Source organism: Eumetopias jubatus, unplaced genomic scaffold (assembly GCF_037043125.1).
Source record: "Eumetopias jubatus isolate StellerSeaLion01/CBP00866 unplaced genomic scaffold, mEumJub1_p1.0 scaffold_6, whole genome shotgun sequence".
NCBI classification, from domain to species: domain Eukaryota; kingdom Metazoa; phylum Chordata; class Mammalia; order Carnivora; family Otariidae; genus Eumetopias; species Eumetopias jubatus.
This window is the reverse complement of record NW_028274812.1, coordinates 40,092,611-40,111,874: the sequence shown is the minus strand read 5'-3', so window position 1 is coordinate 40,111,874 and position 19,264 is coordinate 40,092,611. Positions and strand designations below refer to the sequence as shown.

Below are 19,264 nucleotides of genomic sequence, written 5' to 3'. Positions count from 1 at the left end.
TATAGACACAATTAAAAAACCATCACTGCTTTCTTCTCCATTTTGCACTGCCACTGCAATCTGGCTTTCTTCTTTCAACTCCATAGCAGGTGCTCTCCTCTTTCCTGCCCTCCTGTCACAGCTTCTAAGTAACATTCACAAGGTTGACGACTTTGTGATTCTTGAACCATCCATTTCTGAAATGTCTCTAATACTGAACTCTTTTGCTTTTCCTTTAACCTCTCCACCAATTCCTTTCAGCCTCTTTTGCTTTATTCCATTATCTAATCTCTACATGTTGGAATTCCCCAGGTCTTGATTCTGTATTCCACTCTCTTTTTCTTTTGACACAATCTCTCTGGGTAATCTCATCTACGCCCAGGGCAATAACTATGATCTATATGGATTTTTGTATTTGTAGCTTTACTTCAGGATCCCATCTGAGATCTAGACCCATATATCTGACTGCCTCTTCAGAGTACATGGGTTAAAATCCTGACCCTGACATTTACTAGTGTGTGACGCTGGGCCGGTTACTTAACCTCTCTGTGTCTTAGGTTATTCATTTTATAATGAGGATTAGAACGGTTTGTTTATTCACTTACTATAAATATTGAATGAGTTGGTATCATAAAACAGCTAAAATAGTTTCTGATACAAAATACGAATGATACGTCACATACACTTGAAACTTAACATACTCAAGAGGAAACTCTAGATTGTTCCCATCACAGTTGTTCCCCATATAGGCTTCCCCTCTCAATAAATGATACCATCTTTTAACTGGCTTACCTTTTCCCTTTTCTCCCTCTTAACCATTATCAAAATGAGTATATACTTGAACAAAACATAAATCAGAATGTTTTCTTACACTGTTAACACCCTTCAAGTGTTTCCTATTACACTTTTATTTTATTTCATTAAAGATTTATTTATTTATTTGAGAGAGTGAGAGTACATGAGAGGGGGGAGGGTTAGAGGGAGAAGCAGGCTCCTAGCTGAGCAGGGAGCCCCATGCGGGACTCGATCCCGGGACTCCAGAATCATGACCTGAGCCGAAGGCAGTCACTTAACCAACTGAGCCACCCAGGCGCCCCCTATTACACTTTTAATAAATACAAACACCTGCATATGTCCCTGCATATTCTGACCACATGTACTTCCTCTCAGATGTATTGTATGTATATATATATCACATGCGTGTGAGTGCGCACGCGTGCGCACACATACACACACTCATCATATTCACATTCACACATCGCATAAAGATGCACACATCAATGGCTGGATCCTTCCAATATATCAGATTCCAATTTAAATGTTGTCTCTTAGAAAAGCCTGCTTTAACAAGCTTATCCATTTAAATAGCTCCCTAGGTTTCTGTCATTACCCCAAATTTGTTTCCACTATGGCCCTTACTCCAAGTTGTATTTATGGACATTATGTTCACTAATTCACTGTGTGCCTCTCTTATCAAATTGTAAGCTCCATTAGGGCTTATGTTCATTTATCCACCTCTGTGTACTCAGCACCTAATACAATGGCTGGTAGGTACTAGGTAGGCATTAAGTCAATATTTCCTGCAAGAATGCATGCAAGAATAAATGAATGAGTGAATTCACCCTCTTCTAACAGCTGTTCCAGAAAAACTAATCTGGTTTTTCAGGATCTTTCTTGTAATTTATACTACTATTCAGATAATTCTTGGGGGGGGGGAAATCATGTTGCAAAGTGTAATAATAAAAGATTTTACGCCATTATCAGTTATCATGTCAAAATCATTTTCATAATTAATAGGCTCATAAACATTACAGGGTGGTAATGAATTTAACTCCAAAAAGTGTATAATAACTGATAACTCCAAAAAGGCCTATCTGAGAGAAACGAATCATAGTTTTGACCCATTTCTATGATGGTCTATGTGTTTTCTCCAGGTTATAATTGTTTCATTACAAGGAAAAGCAACTTTTAATTTTTTTTAACCATTATCATCTCATCAAGCATTAAGAAAATTATTTCTTCAAAATGTTATTTTGTGAAATAAAGAGAGGAAGAATAGCCATGCTTCTCTGATCTACGGTTTAGGTAAAGAACAAGTATGTCTCGTGGGCTCTTCAAACTGCTGCATTTCTATCACGCTGCTTGATTGAGCCATCTTTGTGCAATTCAGGACTTCAACCACTTTCTCTTATTATATGAGTCTTAGCTTATAAAACATGTCTGTATCTTTACGGTAGAGACCTTGGGTAGCCTCTTTCAACTTCCTTCCAGTTGGAAAAAATGTAATGCCAAAACCCCACATCTTCCAGACTCACTTGTGGTAGATGTAATTCCACCAGTCAGATGCACCTCCAGGAGACTGAAAAGCAGAAATGTTTTGACGGAGGTTATTTGGATGTGAGTCAGTTGCCACGGCTGGCCTCAACATTTCCAGGGTCTAGCCTGCGAGTGTCAAGAAGCAACTTCAGTGACTGAAGCAGCTTCCTGACCGGCTGACTGCCCTGGTCTCAACAATCCAGGAGCAGCCCCTTGACTGCAGTTCTTCCAATCCTTCCACCACCTGTGTATGCATCCACTCTCCTGTACAGAAGCCCTTCTGCTTGTCCTAACTTGAGTGGCGTGTTATATCTAATGCTCAAGTCTGATATAAGCATAGGGAGATGGTTCTTAGAAGTTTTATATCCTTTCTTGACTGCTTTTTTTCATGGTATTCAGGCTGAAACATACCTCATGACACTGAAAAAATATCCTCGTGACTTTTTTTTCCACTTCATACAATGTTTTTTAAGTGGCAGCTATTTGTTTGCACCAGGACAACTTGAAATATATACAAAACAAGAGATTATTATAATGACCCCTCATGCACCAATTACCCAGTTCCAACCATTATTAATTTGTGAACTGGCAATTTTATATCATGCAAAATCCCACCCACATTTTCCCTAGCATATATCATTTGCAAAGTGTGATTTACCAGTTTCAGGCAGTAGAGGCTCATTTATCATAGAATTTAAGTCTTAGGTTGATTTGCATCTACATAATTATAATATATAAATGTAATAAAATAAAATAACAAAATAATATATAGGTAACTTTATATGCTATATAAATGTAAACAATATAAAAGTCAATATAAGTATAATAAAATATCATGATAAAACCCATAAGTATCTAAGCGTATATTATGCCTTGTAAATTTTCTACTCTTTGGGGCTAGAGTAGTAGCATCCTACATTCTGCCATATTCTTCCAACTATTTTAGGAAGAAATGACATATGTGCCCCAGCTCTTCAAGATTTCAGGTTATTTTCGATTTCTCTCATTATCTCTGGAAATTACTACTTTCACGTTTCAAACTGGCTGTTTTTAAACCATATTGCCTCTCCCATGAAAATACAGTTGGAGAATTATTAAACTCTAAAAAGAATTAAGAGTTAAAACCTCTGTATCTGTCTATCTGTCTGTCTCTCACACACACTCATACACATAAACACACACACAAGTTTGAGTTTTTGGGGGTTAAGCGCTTGTAAACAAACAATTTATACATATTTCCTAGTTTTAAGAGCCAACAGTATTTTTTGTCATCAGAAGTGAAAATGACACACAAACACACAGGGAAAACTGGTTCCCAGAAGGACAAAGTTGTTTTTCAACACTAGCTGAGCAGCCCTCCCCAGGTATGCTGAGCAACTGCCCAGTTCATTCTCTGTTTCCATGGATGAACACAGGAGCCCTGGCCTTTTAAGAAGTGGATGAATGAACTCTGACCTTGTGGGAAGTGATACTGGCATAATCAGTTCTCTTGCCAGTGGTATACCACCTCGCTTTGACATGACTGCTGGGCTAATAACACAGGTCTCCCAGTAGTAGAGAAATACCGAATTTTCCCATCACTCACTGTACATAAAGGTGTGTTGCCTTTCTCCTAAAAAACTGAAACCAAACCAAAACGACAACCACACACATCCTGAGTTCTGGCAAACGTATTTTTCTGATTTTGCATTTGCAAACATAAAACAAATACTTTGAAGGTTACAATTCAAAACTTCCTTCTGCAAATACCTGGCGAAACTGATGGCCCAGAAAGGAGAACCTTGTTTCCCTTTAGCACCCAATCACAATCACGGCACAGGTACACTGACCCCAGCAACCAAGTTCTCAGTATCATCATATAGTCAGAATTGCATTTTCCCTTTCTTATGATAAGATACATGTTTCACCAGGGACAGGAGGAAAGCTTTAAATCAAACAAATTGAATGAGTGTTTGATAATACAACAGACTCTACAGTAATCCATCCCTAATAATAAAAATTTGAATGCAAAGTATTTGGCAATGAGTTCTCAGACCCACAGAACACCTGGAGGTCACTTCCTGAGCATTTCATGAGTCATGTACCATCATGCAACTCCTAATATTTTATAATTTTTTTTTTACCCTGCTTATAGCATGATGTTGAGGATTTCCTGCAATTCCTATTTGCTACTTTCTAGTATCTAGTTTGGCATCCTATCGTCTCCCTTTCCAGGATCCTTCACCATCACGTTCCCCCCACCCCAGCATAGGCTATATACTCCCTAGGAAGAAAAAGGTCTTCCTGATGCTATCCAATCCTGTTCTCGCCACACAATGGCCTACTTTGAAGCTCTCTCTTCAACCTCTCCTTCACTGAAGCTTACCTACTGCCTCATTTTTTAGGGTGTTGTTTCCAGCCTATTATTACACAGAGAAGATCTGGAAATCTCATTCATTTTAAGTGTTAATAACTGAGAAGAATTAATTTGCTACCCCGTATACACAGGTCCTTGGAGATTTGCATTTTAATAGAGGACAATTCCTTCATAACTCAAAGGAATGGAATATCTCTAATGGTGGAATTTCAAGCATCACTGACACCAGTGGAGGAAATATTTGGGGTGAGAACACTTAACACCAAACCATAATATCTCATGGTATAAGACAACTATCTTTTTCACCTAGACTTAAGCTTAACCTGAATAGAAGTCGGTATTCATGTTTGAACAAGAATTAAATCACAACTAAGTATAAAGCAAAACTCTAAGCTGTTGAACAATGCTGTTTCTTAATGGGTTGCATTATTCTCTCTGAGCTTCTTTGCTTTGCAAAGTGGTGTTATTATGCTATGTAACTCTTCTCACTTTCATTATGTCTTCACCAGGATGGCGTTAAAGGTCTCTTCAGCTTCACTAAACCTTAGACAGGTTTCTTTCTGACCTTAGGCTCCTGCCCTCCCTTTTCTAAGAGCATTTACTTCAGAAGACTTGTATTTGTAAATTCTTGCCCTGCTTCTTTGAGATAAAAATCTTTTTAAAAGGCTCTTTCCATCCCTTTGAAATGTAATCATCAAGAACAATAGTACCCAATCACAGAGTTTCCGTGGGATAGTAAGAATCTCACTCCTTTGGGGTGTCTTGCTCCAAGTTGTAAAACTACACTCCGGTCATGAAGTCATTAAGTTAAGAAAAAAGTTTACTTTTGCTTTGAGTGGGCCATTTAGCACACACAGATGGCTTACAACCCTCTGCCCCTTCCAGCTTATAAAAAGCCTCCTGCTTTTTATTTCAGTGAAATTGAGTTCAGAATGAGTTGTGACCTCTCTCCTCTATTACAACAGCCTTGAGTAAAGTCTTCCTTGCATGCTCAATTTTGTCTAGTGCAATGTTTGCTTTGACGGCTTGCACATGGACAGATTTAAGTACCTATATCCCAATTTGTTTACCTTGCCCCAAGATCTTCTCATGAGCAAGCATCATGAACATAATCTGATTGAGGAGACAAAATACGATACCTTTTTTTTTCACATCAATGGCAGTGTCCTTATCCGTTTTCTTTTTGACATCTTCTTTTTCTGGTAGTGAAATGGGAAAATTATAGGCATTTATCTAGTTAATTCTCATATATGTCAGGGCACACATGACTGCCATTATGGCATCCAACACATCTTCTATAGAGTAATCTGAAATCAGTGCCATAGTCATGCCAAATATGAGTAAACTAGCACCTTCATTACAGAATAGTGGCTCTGGTGTGTTTTCTCTTCAAGAAGGGAGAAAATTTTTGCTAAGCTCAAAAAAATTTTTTTCTCATGACAATGGGAACATTAAATGCCATTATTAATTATGGTATAATTCAATAGTTTTTTCTGAAAGACATTAAAAGGAATATATTGAAAGTTCTCTGGGCTATCAGGCCACTGGAAGCATGCCAGAAGCTCAGAAATCTCTGGAGCTCACTTGGGACTTCAGATGCACTGTTTTCAAATAGTAACAAAATACAGCAAACCAATCAACTAGTTTTTTCCCCCCTATACATTCTATAGTTGTTCTTTTGATAGACACTTTTCATTAAACTGAATGAATAGGAATTCTTATATTTGTATTTGCAGTCAAACGAAGTACTGAATTAGAGAGAATTAAGCACCACTCCCCAGGAAGAAAAAAATTCAATCAGTAACAATTTGTAAAAAGTGTTAAGGCATGACTTTTCTTTTTAAATATTTATCAATTTCAACTTTATTTGGAATAGTTATAAATCTCAAGAATGTTCGTTAATGATAATAACAATATAATTATTAATTATTACTCATTCTTTTCTAGAAAACAAGAGCTTTGCCAGTAGCATTGTAAAGGGATCTTAATTGACTTGTGTGTTAGTTTTTAAGTTACTTACCTTTCTTTTTTGTTTCAGAAGTCACTTTCTTCTCAGCTTTCTTCTTTTCCTCTTCTTTTTCTAGAGAAGAAAATTTAGTACAAAAGAAAAACCAAGATTTGAATGAAGCCTTTACTGTTAAGTCAGTTCTACCTCCAGATAGCTTTGTGACTTTGAGCAAGTGATTTAATCTCACTAAGCCTTATTTTCCTCATTTGTAAAATAATAGTACTTCCTTCAAAGTGAGCTAATGTTTACAAAGCACTCCGTACAGCGCCTGGCTCAGAGTAAATGCATAAAATGGTAGGTTGCTAATATTGTTTATCAAATGAACAAGATAGTTTGAGCTTTCTGAACCAAGCTATCGCTTGGTGCCTAAAGTAAGATAGTAATATATGAAATTAAAATCTCATTTCTGAGGAAAAATACTGCAGGTAAGCTAAAAGAATTACTATTTTGTTTTCTTTTCGTATGTTCAATGTCATTAGAAATAATACCCTAAGGCCATTAATGATATCTGTTTTGATTTAAAAGTTTCTCAAATCTGCTTCTTGTCAGCAGGCATTTGGAGCTTGGTGACATCTGTCTGGCAGTATGTTGGGGACATAATTTCCACTGCCCTTTCTGAGTGGTTATATCAACAAGGATGCTTAGGTTTTTTGCACCCAGAGGTTGCAGAAATTCTGGGTGCCACAGAGAATGGCATGTATGCTTCCAGACTTCTCCATGGAAGATTTTTTTTTCAGAGATCTGAGAAAGTCTTGGTCTGACAGCAGAAGGAATCTCAAATGCCTCACCGTAGCCACGTAACAACTGGACATCCCTGGACATGGTTCCGGTAAGTGTATTCATTTCAAAAAACAAAGTGCTATAGAAGCACAGAATTGTCGAAATGGAATACTCAGTGTTTTTAGGTTTGAGTAAGGTTGATGATGGAAATCGACTAATTTTTATCCTCAATTCGTAGTGCTGTTTACCTTATATTTGAAATACCTTTCTCTTTGTCCCTTGTCTCTCCTCACAAGTATAGATGCCAAGCTTTCAAAGATTTTCATTACCCAGAACTATTATGAGATCGTTTCTATGCTGAAGAAATTCAATGCATAGTTCTAGTGTGAATGCTGAACTTGTCTACTAATGATTGCATCTTATTAAATATAAGAATTAATTCATTCCCTTAGGTATAGAGATTTTTTTTACCTACAAGATCAAAGACAACACTTTCAGTGTTAGAAGTATAATTTATAAAGAACCCCTTCTCATGACTCCTAGAGATAAGCTCATGTCGTAGGAAGAAATGTATTCACACTCTTGTCTGAATGTGTCTGTGGTGTACCATTACACTTGCTCATCCAGTCAGAAGGAAAAAGTCAAGAAGTCCAATTGTGATAGTTCCAGAGTTAGAAATAAACCAATTGAGTTCCACTTTGCCTTTTCCTACAGGTTTATGCATATTAAATATGTAAATCGTGTTTCAAATTCTGAATAAAGATGTTTTTGATTTAAGTATCATTACTTTCAGTTGGTCTGGGAGAAATTTTACATAGCAGGGCGTTTTCCATCTTATCTAAAAAAATGCATATGCCAGACAATTGAATAGGCATTTGCTAATTGTCTGTGCCAGAAAATGGGTTAATTAAAATACAGATTGCTTGTAAATATTTCTTAGCCCTTATCAGACATCAACCTGTAGTCACAATAAGATCACAACTCAGGATCCAAGTTTCTCGGTTTCCTAATGTCGCTGAATAAATATTTCATTTAAAAGTGCATGCCAATTAGTCAATCTTACATTGAACTTCAGAATGAAAGTCAGTATTTGAGGTCATAAGATGAAAAACGTTCTTTTCATTTTTTTTTTAAAGAGGATACTCTTGTGCAATAAATCCTACCCTTTAAATTAATATAACTGGAATTTTATTGTGGTGATACAGTATTCTTGCCTTAGTTCAGATTGAATTAAAGCTTCCATTTACACTCTGCCTGTGATTACGGCCTTACACTGAGAGAGTCATGAATAAAAGCAGAAGTCCACAAAAAGCAGGTATAAATAATGTACTTTAATAACATTTTTATGAATTAGACCTTTAAGCTGTAGAAATTCTGGGGGCCATGTAGAAAGCTGGGGCTTACTTTATCCATGGTGAATTCATTTAAAACATCAACTTCTGAAGATTCAGCATTTCTTCAAGCACGATTGTCTCTGTTCTATAGGTAATTTGGCAGGAGCAGAATGAGTGGAATTATAAAAGACACCATAATTTAATTATGTCCTGCTTGGAAATGGAAGTAACCCACATTTCTTTTATGAAAATTCTCCTTCCCCTATTTTCTCCCTCAACAGTCAACAATACTCTTCCCTTTCCACCTGACTATGCACCCAAATATTTCATTTCCCCCTCACCCTCTCTTCCAGATTCTTTGCTGTTTTGTTTGTGGCAGCTAGAGAAGAGTTAGAACATTTAACGGAATTGACTTTCAGAGGGGTAGCAATTAAATGTGTCTGTAGCATGTGAACTTATCAGTGTACTGCCTTTCTCTGGCAAGAGTGTCGTAGGCCCTGAAATGATGGGTCTCTCTGGCAGGGATCACAGGGAAGGCTGGTTGAGAGAGAAATCCTCTCCACAGTTAGCAGCTCTGAGCCACAAATATGTTATTCGTTTCTGCATAAATTAACATCAGATGAAAGAAAAATTAAATGACTTACTTTTTACTTTCTAAGCCCTTACAATGGGCTTTTTTCTTGCTTTAAAATGTTTTTATGCCATCTCAAAGCCAGAGAATGAACAATAGTTAATTATGATTGTGAAGCTTTCTAAGATGCCTGTTCCCAGCAAAAAGGGAAAATAAATGCAAATGTTTAATTTTTCATCCTATGTTTCGTGAGTCCTCTCTTTTCCTTTCTACTGTAGAGACTATCCAAATTTTACACGTCAGATGGGGGCTTCTCTTCTAAACCTCTCTGGCCAGGATTGATGTATTCTTGGTCCCAGTTAAGTAAATAAAGGCATGTTTCTTCCAGAGCAATGCACTCCAACATGTTTTGTCACTGTCACCTGATTGCTTTAGACTGGCAGAGGTGGCTTGGAACCCCGCTCATACCATGATCATTGGAAACTTTACACAAGCAGATAAGTTCAATGACACCAGTGATTATTACAGTTCCCCATTATCTTACAGAAGCACGAGGAAAGAGAGAAAGTATGGGTGCTAGCGGGAGTGACCTTGGTCTAAATTCTGTCTCTGAACCCTTTCTGGTTGCGGAAAATTGAGCAATGCACTATGACACACTGAATTTCGTTGACCTCATTTGAAAAATGGGACTAATAAAATCTACTTTGCTGGCTTGTTGTGAGGAATGGAGACACTGAGCTCAAGTGCCTAGACCAGAGGGGATGTTCATAAAATAATGTTAGCAGCAAGTAGCTATTATGATATTTTAGAAACAATAAAAGTCTGACCACATATAATCTTCGGTAATTTCTCTAGATAGGATATTTATTGATCTATTTGAGTAAATGCACACTAATTCTTACTTTTCTGTATAAAGGGAGGCTGTGTCTGGAATATTTTATGTTGAGGAACTTCAGGAAAAAAAAGTACATCAGTAGGATTTAACATGTTATAAAGGGGTGCTGTACTGGAACGAAGAAGCGGATTCCAGTCTTGGTTTCGCTATAATTAGTAGCCGCTGCCTTATGCAACTATGAGTAACTCTTCTGTCTTCAACCATAAAAGGCAGGGGAATGAGTAGAGCGTTTAGAGCCCTCTCCACCCATTTATTCCTTCATTCTCCAAATGAAGCATGCTTCTTCTTGCATTTATTTCTCAATTTTGCTGGGAGCAGGTAACTTAGAAAGTTTTTGCTTTGTAAATAGCTACTGTATGTTCTTTGGTTTTGCTATGGCTTGAAAAATGTGAAATCCAGAAAAATGTCAATTTTTAAGGCTTTAAATAAATATGTATGCGGTGCATATCACATATAGAGAATATGTGTACATGGTGTCAGGAAAAACAGTGGTGATAAGGGTCTGGTGGGGATAAGGGTCAGGAAAAAAGAGTTTGTCTTAGAGGATTGGAGAATGAGAGGGTGGAAGGCAGCATTGTTTTTTGTTTGTTTGTTTTGCTTTGTTTTGTTTTGTTTTTTTAAGGAAGAAGGGTAAATCTTTCTAAATGGGTAAGATTTGAAGAGAGTCTTTAAAAAAAAGCTGGAGAGTTTTGACTATCGAGAAGATTTTTGCAGCAGAGGAAAAATATCTGCCAAGACCTTGAACATAGACTCTGTTTTTCATGGTATGTTGGTCCCATTTTACTGTAAGATGAGAGACTACTGAGAGGTTCCAAGCAGAGAAACTACATGATGCTGAGCTCTGTTTTAAGAGGAAATTTGGCTATTGCTGGGTGGTGTTAAGGGTTCCACTGGACTTTGTGATCATGGTGTAAGGAAGAAAATTAAGAAAGTAAAAGAATTCAATGCAAATATTCTTGTTCTTTTTTCTTTATTTTCTTCCTCTGAATTTTATTTGGGACTCTTGAAGGAATGTAACCTTATAGAATGGTGGTAGGAGTACCTCACTTTACATTGTAATTAGGTTGCTATGGCAGCAAAGCTCTCTAAATTAAGGACTTCACTCAAATGATCTGGCATAACTACATTGGCCTATCAGAACCTGAATCAGAACCTGAATGTCTTTGCCTTGGCTTTTCCTTTAGTGATAACTGAATTATTCTTGGAAGCCAGCTCTTCTCATTATCAGCTATTAAAACAAACAATTCACAACCAGCAATTCTATAGCACCTTTCAGCGACTACCCCAGACTCTTAAAATTACAATTTTCTCAATCAACAGATGTTTATTTTGCCTTACGTTAAACCCCTGGCCAGGGTCTACGGTTTTAAAAGATTCCTTCCAGGAACACTAGGTATGGAAATAAGAAGTGGGAAAGTTTACAGTTACAATAAGGACTTTGAAGGATATTAAAGGTAGAATCTAAGGGAACCATCACAGAGGCCCGAAACCAAGGCCAAGTGAAAGTGCAAAAGCCACTTCTGGGGGAAGTAAGCACAGACGGAGTGTGAAATGGTCTGTGGAGCCTGGCTCTGATGGAGTGTGGCAGGTGTTACTCCCAAGGCCAGCTGAAGGACCCAGGGGCAGAGCGATTGCTCGGGTCCTGCAGATACTGGCTGAGAACTCTTAGTGATACAGCACCATTCATGATGGAAATGTCCCGGAGGACTCCAGATCTGATCACTGTAAATCCGAACTTTTTCAAGAGACCTTAAGACAGTTCGTTAAACCTGGAAAGGATTGTAGAGAAGGGATCTCAATGATTATTTTGTGTGGTCAGAGCAAGGCAAAAAAAAATGTATTTAATTTTGGTTGGAATGTTACTTATCTCAAGGTGAGAGGAAATTTCACTACCACAAATGAAAGCACATGACCCTAGGGGTATCAGCATTTACTTGGTCCTCAGGTAAAAAGTCTATACCTTTTAGAACCAGTGAGAAAATCGGCTCAGCAAAGAGCCACTTGCCCAACTTCCCAAATCCCAGATATGACATAACAAGGGTTCTAAACAAAGCATAACCGCACACCCTGTTCTCCCTGCTACAAGTGGAAAATGAAGCTTGAGGTAGACGTATTCTGTCAGACATTTGCCCGTGCATGGACCCCGGCAGAACCAAAGTTCCTGTTCTATGGCATGTTGTCAAACAGCTTTCAGCCCCTCACAGCCCAAGCGCTCCGACATAACCACAGTTCTTTTCTGTTTCTGAATTTCGTAGGCAAAAAGGGAATGCAAAGAAATAGCTTGATACATTTCAAATTGCAAAAAAGTATCTTATGTTAAACTTGATATTTAAAATGGATTAGATAGATTTCCCTCAAACCTTTCAAAAATGATAAAAGCATTTTTAGATAAGTGTGTTACTTTTGAATGGGTTACATTTATATAGATGAAGGTTGCCACACTTATTTATTTTTTTCACTTTTCTATCTAGACGGGAAAGCAAAGGCAGCCTCAGAGTGTGTGTGTGGGGGGGGTGGGGGAGAAAGGAGAGAGAGGGAGAGAGAGAGAGGGAGAGATGAGACAGAAAGACTCTGGTTTTTATTTTTCCCCTCAATGCTTTTACATTTTAGAAAGCAAGATGGGTATTAAAGAGGGCATGTATCGGAGGGTATTATGCTGAGCAAAATAAGTCAATCAGAGAAAGACATGTATCATATGACCTCACTGATATGAGGAATTCTTAATCTCAGGAAACAAACTGAGGGTTGCTGGAGTGGTGGGGGGTGGGAGGGATGGGGTGGCTGGGTGATAGACATTGGGGAGGGTATGTGCTACGGTGAGCGCTGTGAATTGTGTAAGACTGATGAATCACAGATCTGTACCTCTAAAACAAATAATACATTATATGTTAAAAAAGAAGAAGAAGAAGAAGATAGCAGGAAGGGGGCAATGAAGGGGAGGAATCGGAGGGAGAGACCTACCATGAGAGACTATGGACTCAGACACAAACTGAGGGTTCTAGAGGGGAGGGGGTGGGGGAATGGGTTAGCCTGGTGATGGGTATTAAAGAGGGCATGTATTGAATGGAGCACTGGGTGTTATACGCAAACAATGAATCATGGAACACTACATCAAAAACTAAAGATGTAATGTATGGTGATCAACCTAACATAATAAAATAAAATCAAAAGAAAAAGAAAGCAAGTGCTCAAAATTTGTTGACTTTCACTAAGTGAGAAGCTCTCCATCGCCACACACTTATCTCTGGGAAGCTTCATATAGTATAATTGCAATTTTTGTTGTTTCCCTTGTGGTTTTTTGCTTTTGTTTTATTGGTTGTTTTTGGTTTGTTTTTTGGTTTTGGTTTTTTGGTGCTGCTGACATTTGGAGACCTTGGAAGAACTCTTTTAACACTTTTAAACTTTATTTTTATGTGGTCATTGCTTCCTCAAGATCTTTTATTGTAAACACTTCCAATGTGTTTTCTATAAAGGTAAGAAAAACATAAGATTCTTTTCTAACATCTTTTCATTTTCAATATCATTTTATTTATAAAAGATTATTTTTCTCATGGTTTCACCTTAATTTTTTTTTACATTCATCTGTATTTGGAAATGGATTGTAAAATTACTCCATTGCATCTGGAATGTCAGGAATGCCTAGAAACATCAGAAAATTGAACTTTTTCTTTTTGTGATGAAATCATCAATACTTAGAGAAAAAGCTGGTTATTCAAAATTGAAATATACATCACTTTATAGTGCTATTTCAAAGATACTGCTATTTTTATAGAGAACTTAGGACTTGATTTACTACATAAATTAAAAAGACTTAATAGTTATTTGCAAAAATAATTTGACTTGAAAATTACTAAAAATTAGGTATATTGGGCACATTGTATAAGTCTGATTTTCAATCAAAACCCTTCAATTTAAAAAAATATGCCTAATGGACATCAATATTAAAAAGGAAACAAGCATCTTTTCAGAGAGTACAACTTTAAAGTCATCATTTTATTATATTGAATTCAGGTTTATTTTGTTTTATTTTTTTTATTTTCAAATCATGTATCTTAGAAAGAATTTGTATCCAGAATATATAAGAAATCTTAAAACTCAGTAATAAAATACAGCAACTCAATTAAAACAAAAGAGTAGAATAAATCATTAAAGATGATACACAAATGTCTAATAAACATGAAAAAGATACTCAACATTATTAGCCATTAGGGAAATGCAAACTGTAACCAAAATGAGATATTTCTTTACTCTGGCAAACATTAATCTTTTCACTATATCCATAGTTTACCTTTTCCAGAATGCCATATAATTGGAGTCACACACAAATTTCTAGATTGCATTCCTTCACTAGGTAATATACATTTTTTAAACTTTTTAAAATTTAAATTCAATTAATTAACATATAATGTATTATTGGTTTCAGAGGTACAGGCCTGTGATTCATTAAGGAGGGCATGTGATGTAATGAGCACTGGGTATTATGAATTCAGGTTTATTTTAACTCATGGGCTACATAAATTTCATCATCTCTCATGAACTATCCCAAATGAATAACAAAACCTTTTGTTTTCTCCTTCCACATATAAGGTCTATTCTAGTAGATCAAAAATTTTTTGTTTTAATGTTTATAAATATTACGAACAAAAAAACGCATTAAACACATTAAAAACATTTAAAATCCACACCTAATTGAAGTGAGCAACCCTCACCCTTTATTATGTGAACAATTGCCAGGACTCTTTACTCCATTTGGCTAAAACTGACCTGGCTTTAAAGACTCATTTTGTTCTAGAGAGGAAGAAAAATATCTTTTGGAATTGTAACAAGTTCGTATAATAGGAAGAAACATTTAGGTCAAGCTGACACACATAACAAATAAATGTTTTATAAAGAAAAACTGGTACTTACAAGTTAGAGCTTTTGGAGGGACCCAGTTCTATTTTATAAAATGCTTTATGGGAAAAATTCGGTGGCATCAGAGGGTTCTAATCAGAATTCCATAATAAGAAAGCTACTATTAGATCATGTTCACTCACATTCACAACCCACGTCATCCTTAACTTCCTGTCTGGTCCTTTATAGATCAAAATACAGGAAACAAACTTTTTTGATACCATGATAAAAGTTATGAGAGAACCCCGAGACAACAAATAAAAAAGATCCTAGTCAACAGGTGGGTCCTTTTCTGTTTCCTGCTTCGTGGGTGCCTCCCCTGGGTCCCCAGAGTAAATACTGCTCCTGGAGAGTCAAATCAGACAGACACCCCCTAGCTATATTGTCAGATGTGTACGGGGAGAAAAACTTTTATAGACAGGTACGTCAATAGGAAAAAGTTAATGGTTTTCACAAAAAGTCTTTTTAATAATCAATAATGGGAAATCAAAACCAAATAGCAAGGGAAAATTTCTAAGTTTAGAGATGCAAGTTTCTTATGAAATATATTTGATGTCTACTAAAATGAATTTATAGTTCATGATCCATGGGAAACTTCTTTCCATTCTTCTTTCCCTTTTTCTTGCCCCTCTTCTACCTGTTTGGTTTTGTGTTTCTTTCTTCTGAGGATTTTTATTATTATTCATTTATTTGTGAGAGAGAGCAAGATAGAAAGAGAGAGCACAAGTGGGGTGAAGGGCAGAGGGAGAAGCAGACTCCCCGTTGAGCACGGGGCCAGATGGGTGGCTTGATCATGGGACTCTGTGATCATGACCTGAGCCAAAGACAGATGTTTAACCTACTGAACCACCCAGGTGCCCCGGTTATGTATTTCTTTTATAAAGTTTATTTGACAATCAATTATTAAGACTTACCTACTTTGTCACAATACTGAAGTGAATTACACTGGTTCTAACATATTAACTCCAATATAACTGTGTTACCTCACCTTCAGCCCTACAGTGTTGCAATAAAAAAAAAAAACAAGAGTCTAAACTTCCAGGAAGGTTTAAAAAAATAAAATAAAATTCCAGGAAGGTTTGAAGATAAATTTAAATCTTTCCTGAAGTCCAAATAGCTAATGTTGTAGGACCCAAAGCAAGGCAGTCTAAAGATGCACTCTTTTATTTAAGCTTCCCAACCCTCCCTCATGACAACTTTTCCCTCCCCGCCACCCCAAACCCTTCTCTCTCCCAAATGTACACTGAAAACTGCCTCTAGCCCATGCTAGATCTCCTGTTTGCTTCTCCTGACCTCTTTTCTCATTGTTCAAATCTTTTCTTTCCTTCTGGGGACTAACCCTTTCTGTTTCAACATGAATACATTTAATTCTTTGGATTCCTTCTAATTTTTCTGCTTTCCCAGCATATTCTGAATAGAACACAAACCCTTGGGACCTGAACAGGTAACCCTAGAATACTCCTTAGATGTTAAGGTGAGAAAAACTGAGAATATTTATGTTAATATTTGTGCATCCATCACACATGGAAGTAATCATTTTTTTTTTAAGAATCTTTATCAAGCCATTGGAAGGTGAAAGTTGAATAAAGAGTGTTGTACCAAAGTTAATTTGTTAGTTTTGGTAGATGAGCCACGGTTATGGAAAATGTGAACATTAGAAGAAGCTTGTTGAAAGGCATACAAGAATCTCTGTATTCTCTCCAACTGTTCTATAAATCTAAAATAATGTCAAAATAAGAAGTTTAAATACGGTAACATTTTCCATAACCATGATTCATGTAAAAGATCCTTGATATACTCCTGTACATTGTGAATGTCTAAGAAGGGAATATAACACATGCTGACCAGAAATATTTTGTCACGAAAATTTTTTTCCTCCAAGAATATCATGGAACTAGAGATCCCCATAACAGACTTCAGGAAATGCTGTACTTGGATTGTTTATGACACCAATATCTGTATGTCCTCATCTGTAAACTCCAGACTCCTATATTCAGTTGTCCACTGGACATGACCATTTGGATGAACAGAGCCTAGCTTGCTGCCTGACATGTGGCATAGTCTTCTTTGTTAATCCAGATCCAGTCTCCACCCTGATCTTTATGGAGTATGTTAACTAAGCCCCTTGCCCTCTAGATTTGGGTTATTTTTGGTTTATGGGAGCAACATCCAGAGACACTAGAGCAGGGAAAGGGTTATTTACCAACTCTCTCCCAGGCTCATTGAGGATATTACACACATCATTTTACAGAGTTTTGATGGTGTGTTCTCCCAATGAAGGGAAATCTCCTCTGATTGGGCATCTCTCTCTTAGAGTTACAAGGCTTTTGGTTTTGTAAACCACTCCATGTCCCTACCTCTTCAGGCCTAGGACAGGTAAAAGCTCCCTGTTTTTGCTAGCCCTGGGATGCTTCACCATTACTCTGCAAAAACCTTTTTAAATACTACATTCATTAAACAGTTTTAATCACCCATTTTGTTGTGCTAGGGACCCGGATACACTCAGCAAGCCCCAAACTGAGCTCATTATCTCTCCCCAGACCTGTTCTTATTCTTAATGCCGTTCATTTACTCAGGTCAGATAAGACTTTAGCAATCATGCTCAGCTCTAACACTTAATTGCTAGTGTAAGATAATGGAAACAGACTAAACCTGGATATGCGACACCTGGCTTCCAATTCCAATTACAGCTGACCCTTGAACAACACAGGTTTGAACTGCATGGGTCCTTTTACATGTGGGTTTTTTTTTTTTATAAAATCAGTATAGTACTGTAAATATATTTTCTCTCATGACTTTCTTAATAATATTTTTCTTTTCTCTAGTTTAAGAATACAGTATATAATACATATAAAATATGCCATATCAACTGTTTATGTGTCGAAAAGGCTTCCAGTCAACAGTAGGTTACTGGTAATTAAGTTTTCACAGGGTCAAGTTACACGCAGATTTTGCGACCACAAGAGGGAGGGCCGGCAGTGTCCCTGACTTCCACATGGTTTGAAGGTCAATTGTATAACACTGTTATAGCTGTATTCTCTTAGGCAATTTACTTTTGATTTTTCTGATCTTTTCTAAATCTTAAAATGATGTGAAATCATATTCACTGCTTGGAGTTGTTTTGAAGGTTAAGTAGGATTGTTTAAAAGAAAAGTAGCATAATTTTTCCCCATGAGCAGTAGGCTCCTATAATTGTCTCATCTCCAGACCCCCAATCCTCACCCCTTAGCCATCCCTTCTTTCTATAGCTGACACAATAATCTAAAATGCAAATCTGATCACACTCCTCCTTTGCTCAATTGCTTTAGCAGGCTCATGCAGTCCATGAGGGGGTATAAAATCTTTAGCTGTGTATGCAAAACTCTTCAGGATATGACCTGAGGCCTGTATTAAGAAATTATCTAGAGTTTCACATATACTGACTGATATCATTAATGCAGTTACCTTACTATCTTCTGTAGAGACCAATTTAAAAAAACTACCATAAAATTTAATGATTTATTAGACATATTGCAGAACTTTCATGACTAAAAAATGATAATAATAATAGCAACTAATTGTTGAGTACATAACTGTGCTAGAAAAAGTGCTAAGTTGGGGAGCCTGGGTGGCTGTTTGTTAAGCCTCTGCCTTTTGCTCAGGTCACGATCTCAGCATCCTGAGATGGAGCCTCTGGTCAGGCTCCCTGCTCCGTGGGGAGTCTGCTTTTCCCTCTCCTTTTGCTCCTCCCTCCCCTCTTCTTGTGCTCTCTCTCAAATACATAAATAAATAAAATCTTTAATAAAAAAGGAAATTCTGCTAACTCATTATATACATTATTTCATTCAGTTGTGTTAGCAACTTTCTAAGTAAGTGGTGAAAGTAGTTTGGTTTATGTATTTTATCGAAATTTATAACTAAAGGTCAATTCCATTAAAAATTGTTGAAAGATATAAGTTTATTTCACCAGAAAACAAAGAAAAATATTATATCAGCCTAAAGTTCAATAAAATTTATTGTGTCATAGAGTTAATGGAATAAGAACCGGGGCCAAATTTCTATTTTATTATTTTATGCTCTTTGCTTCTCAGGATATATCTCACTGAAGAACTAAGGTGATAAAATTCTTGGTTTAATAGAATTGTAAATAAAACATTACTAGCTCCTGTAGAACATTGTCCTCGGATTCATCCTATGGTAAGAAATAATCTTA

At 36.8% G+C, this 19,264-nt stretch overlaps 1 protein-coding gene across 1 annotated transcript in view; it reads right to left on the bottom strand.

Annotated features, from left to right (window-relative positions):
* Positions 1 to 19,264, bottom strand: part of TRDN (triadin) — a 327,015-nt gene that overhangs the window by 186,949 nt on the left and 120,802 nt on the right. Inside the window, exons 11-12 of the mRNA XM_088023743.1 lie at positions 6,672 to 6,731; positions 5,791 to 5,850 (exon numbers count right to left, since the gene is read on the bottom strand). Of these exons, the coding sequence (XP_087879869.1) occupies positions 5,791 to 5,850; positions 6,672 to 6,731 (120 nt within the window). The remainder of the gene's footprint in view (positions 1 to 5,790; positions 5,851 to 6,671; positions 6,732 to 19,264) is intronic.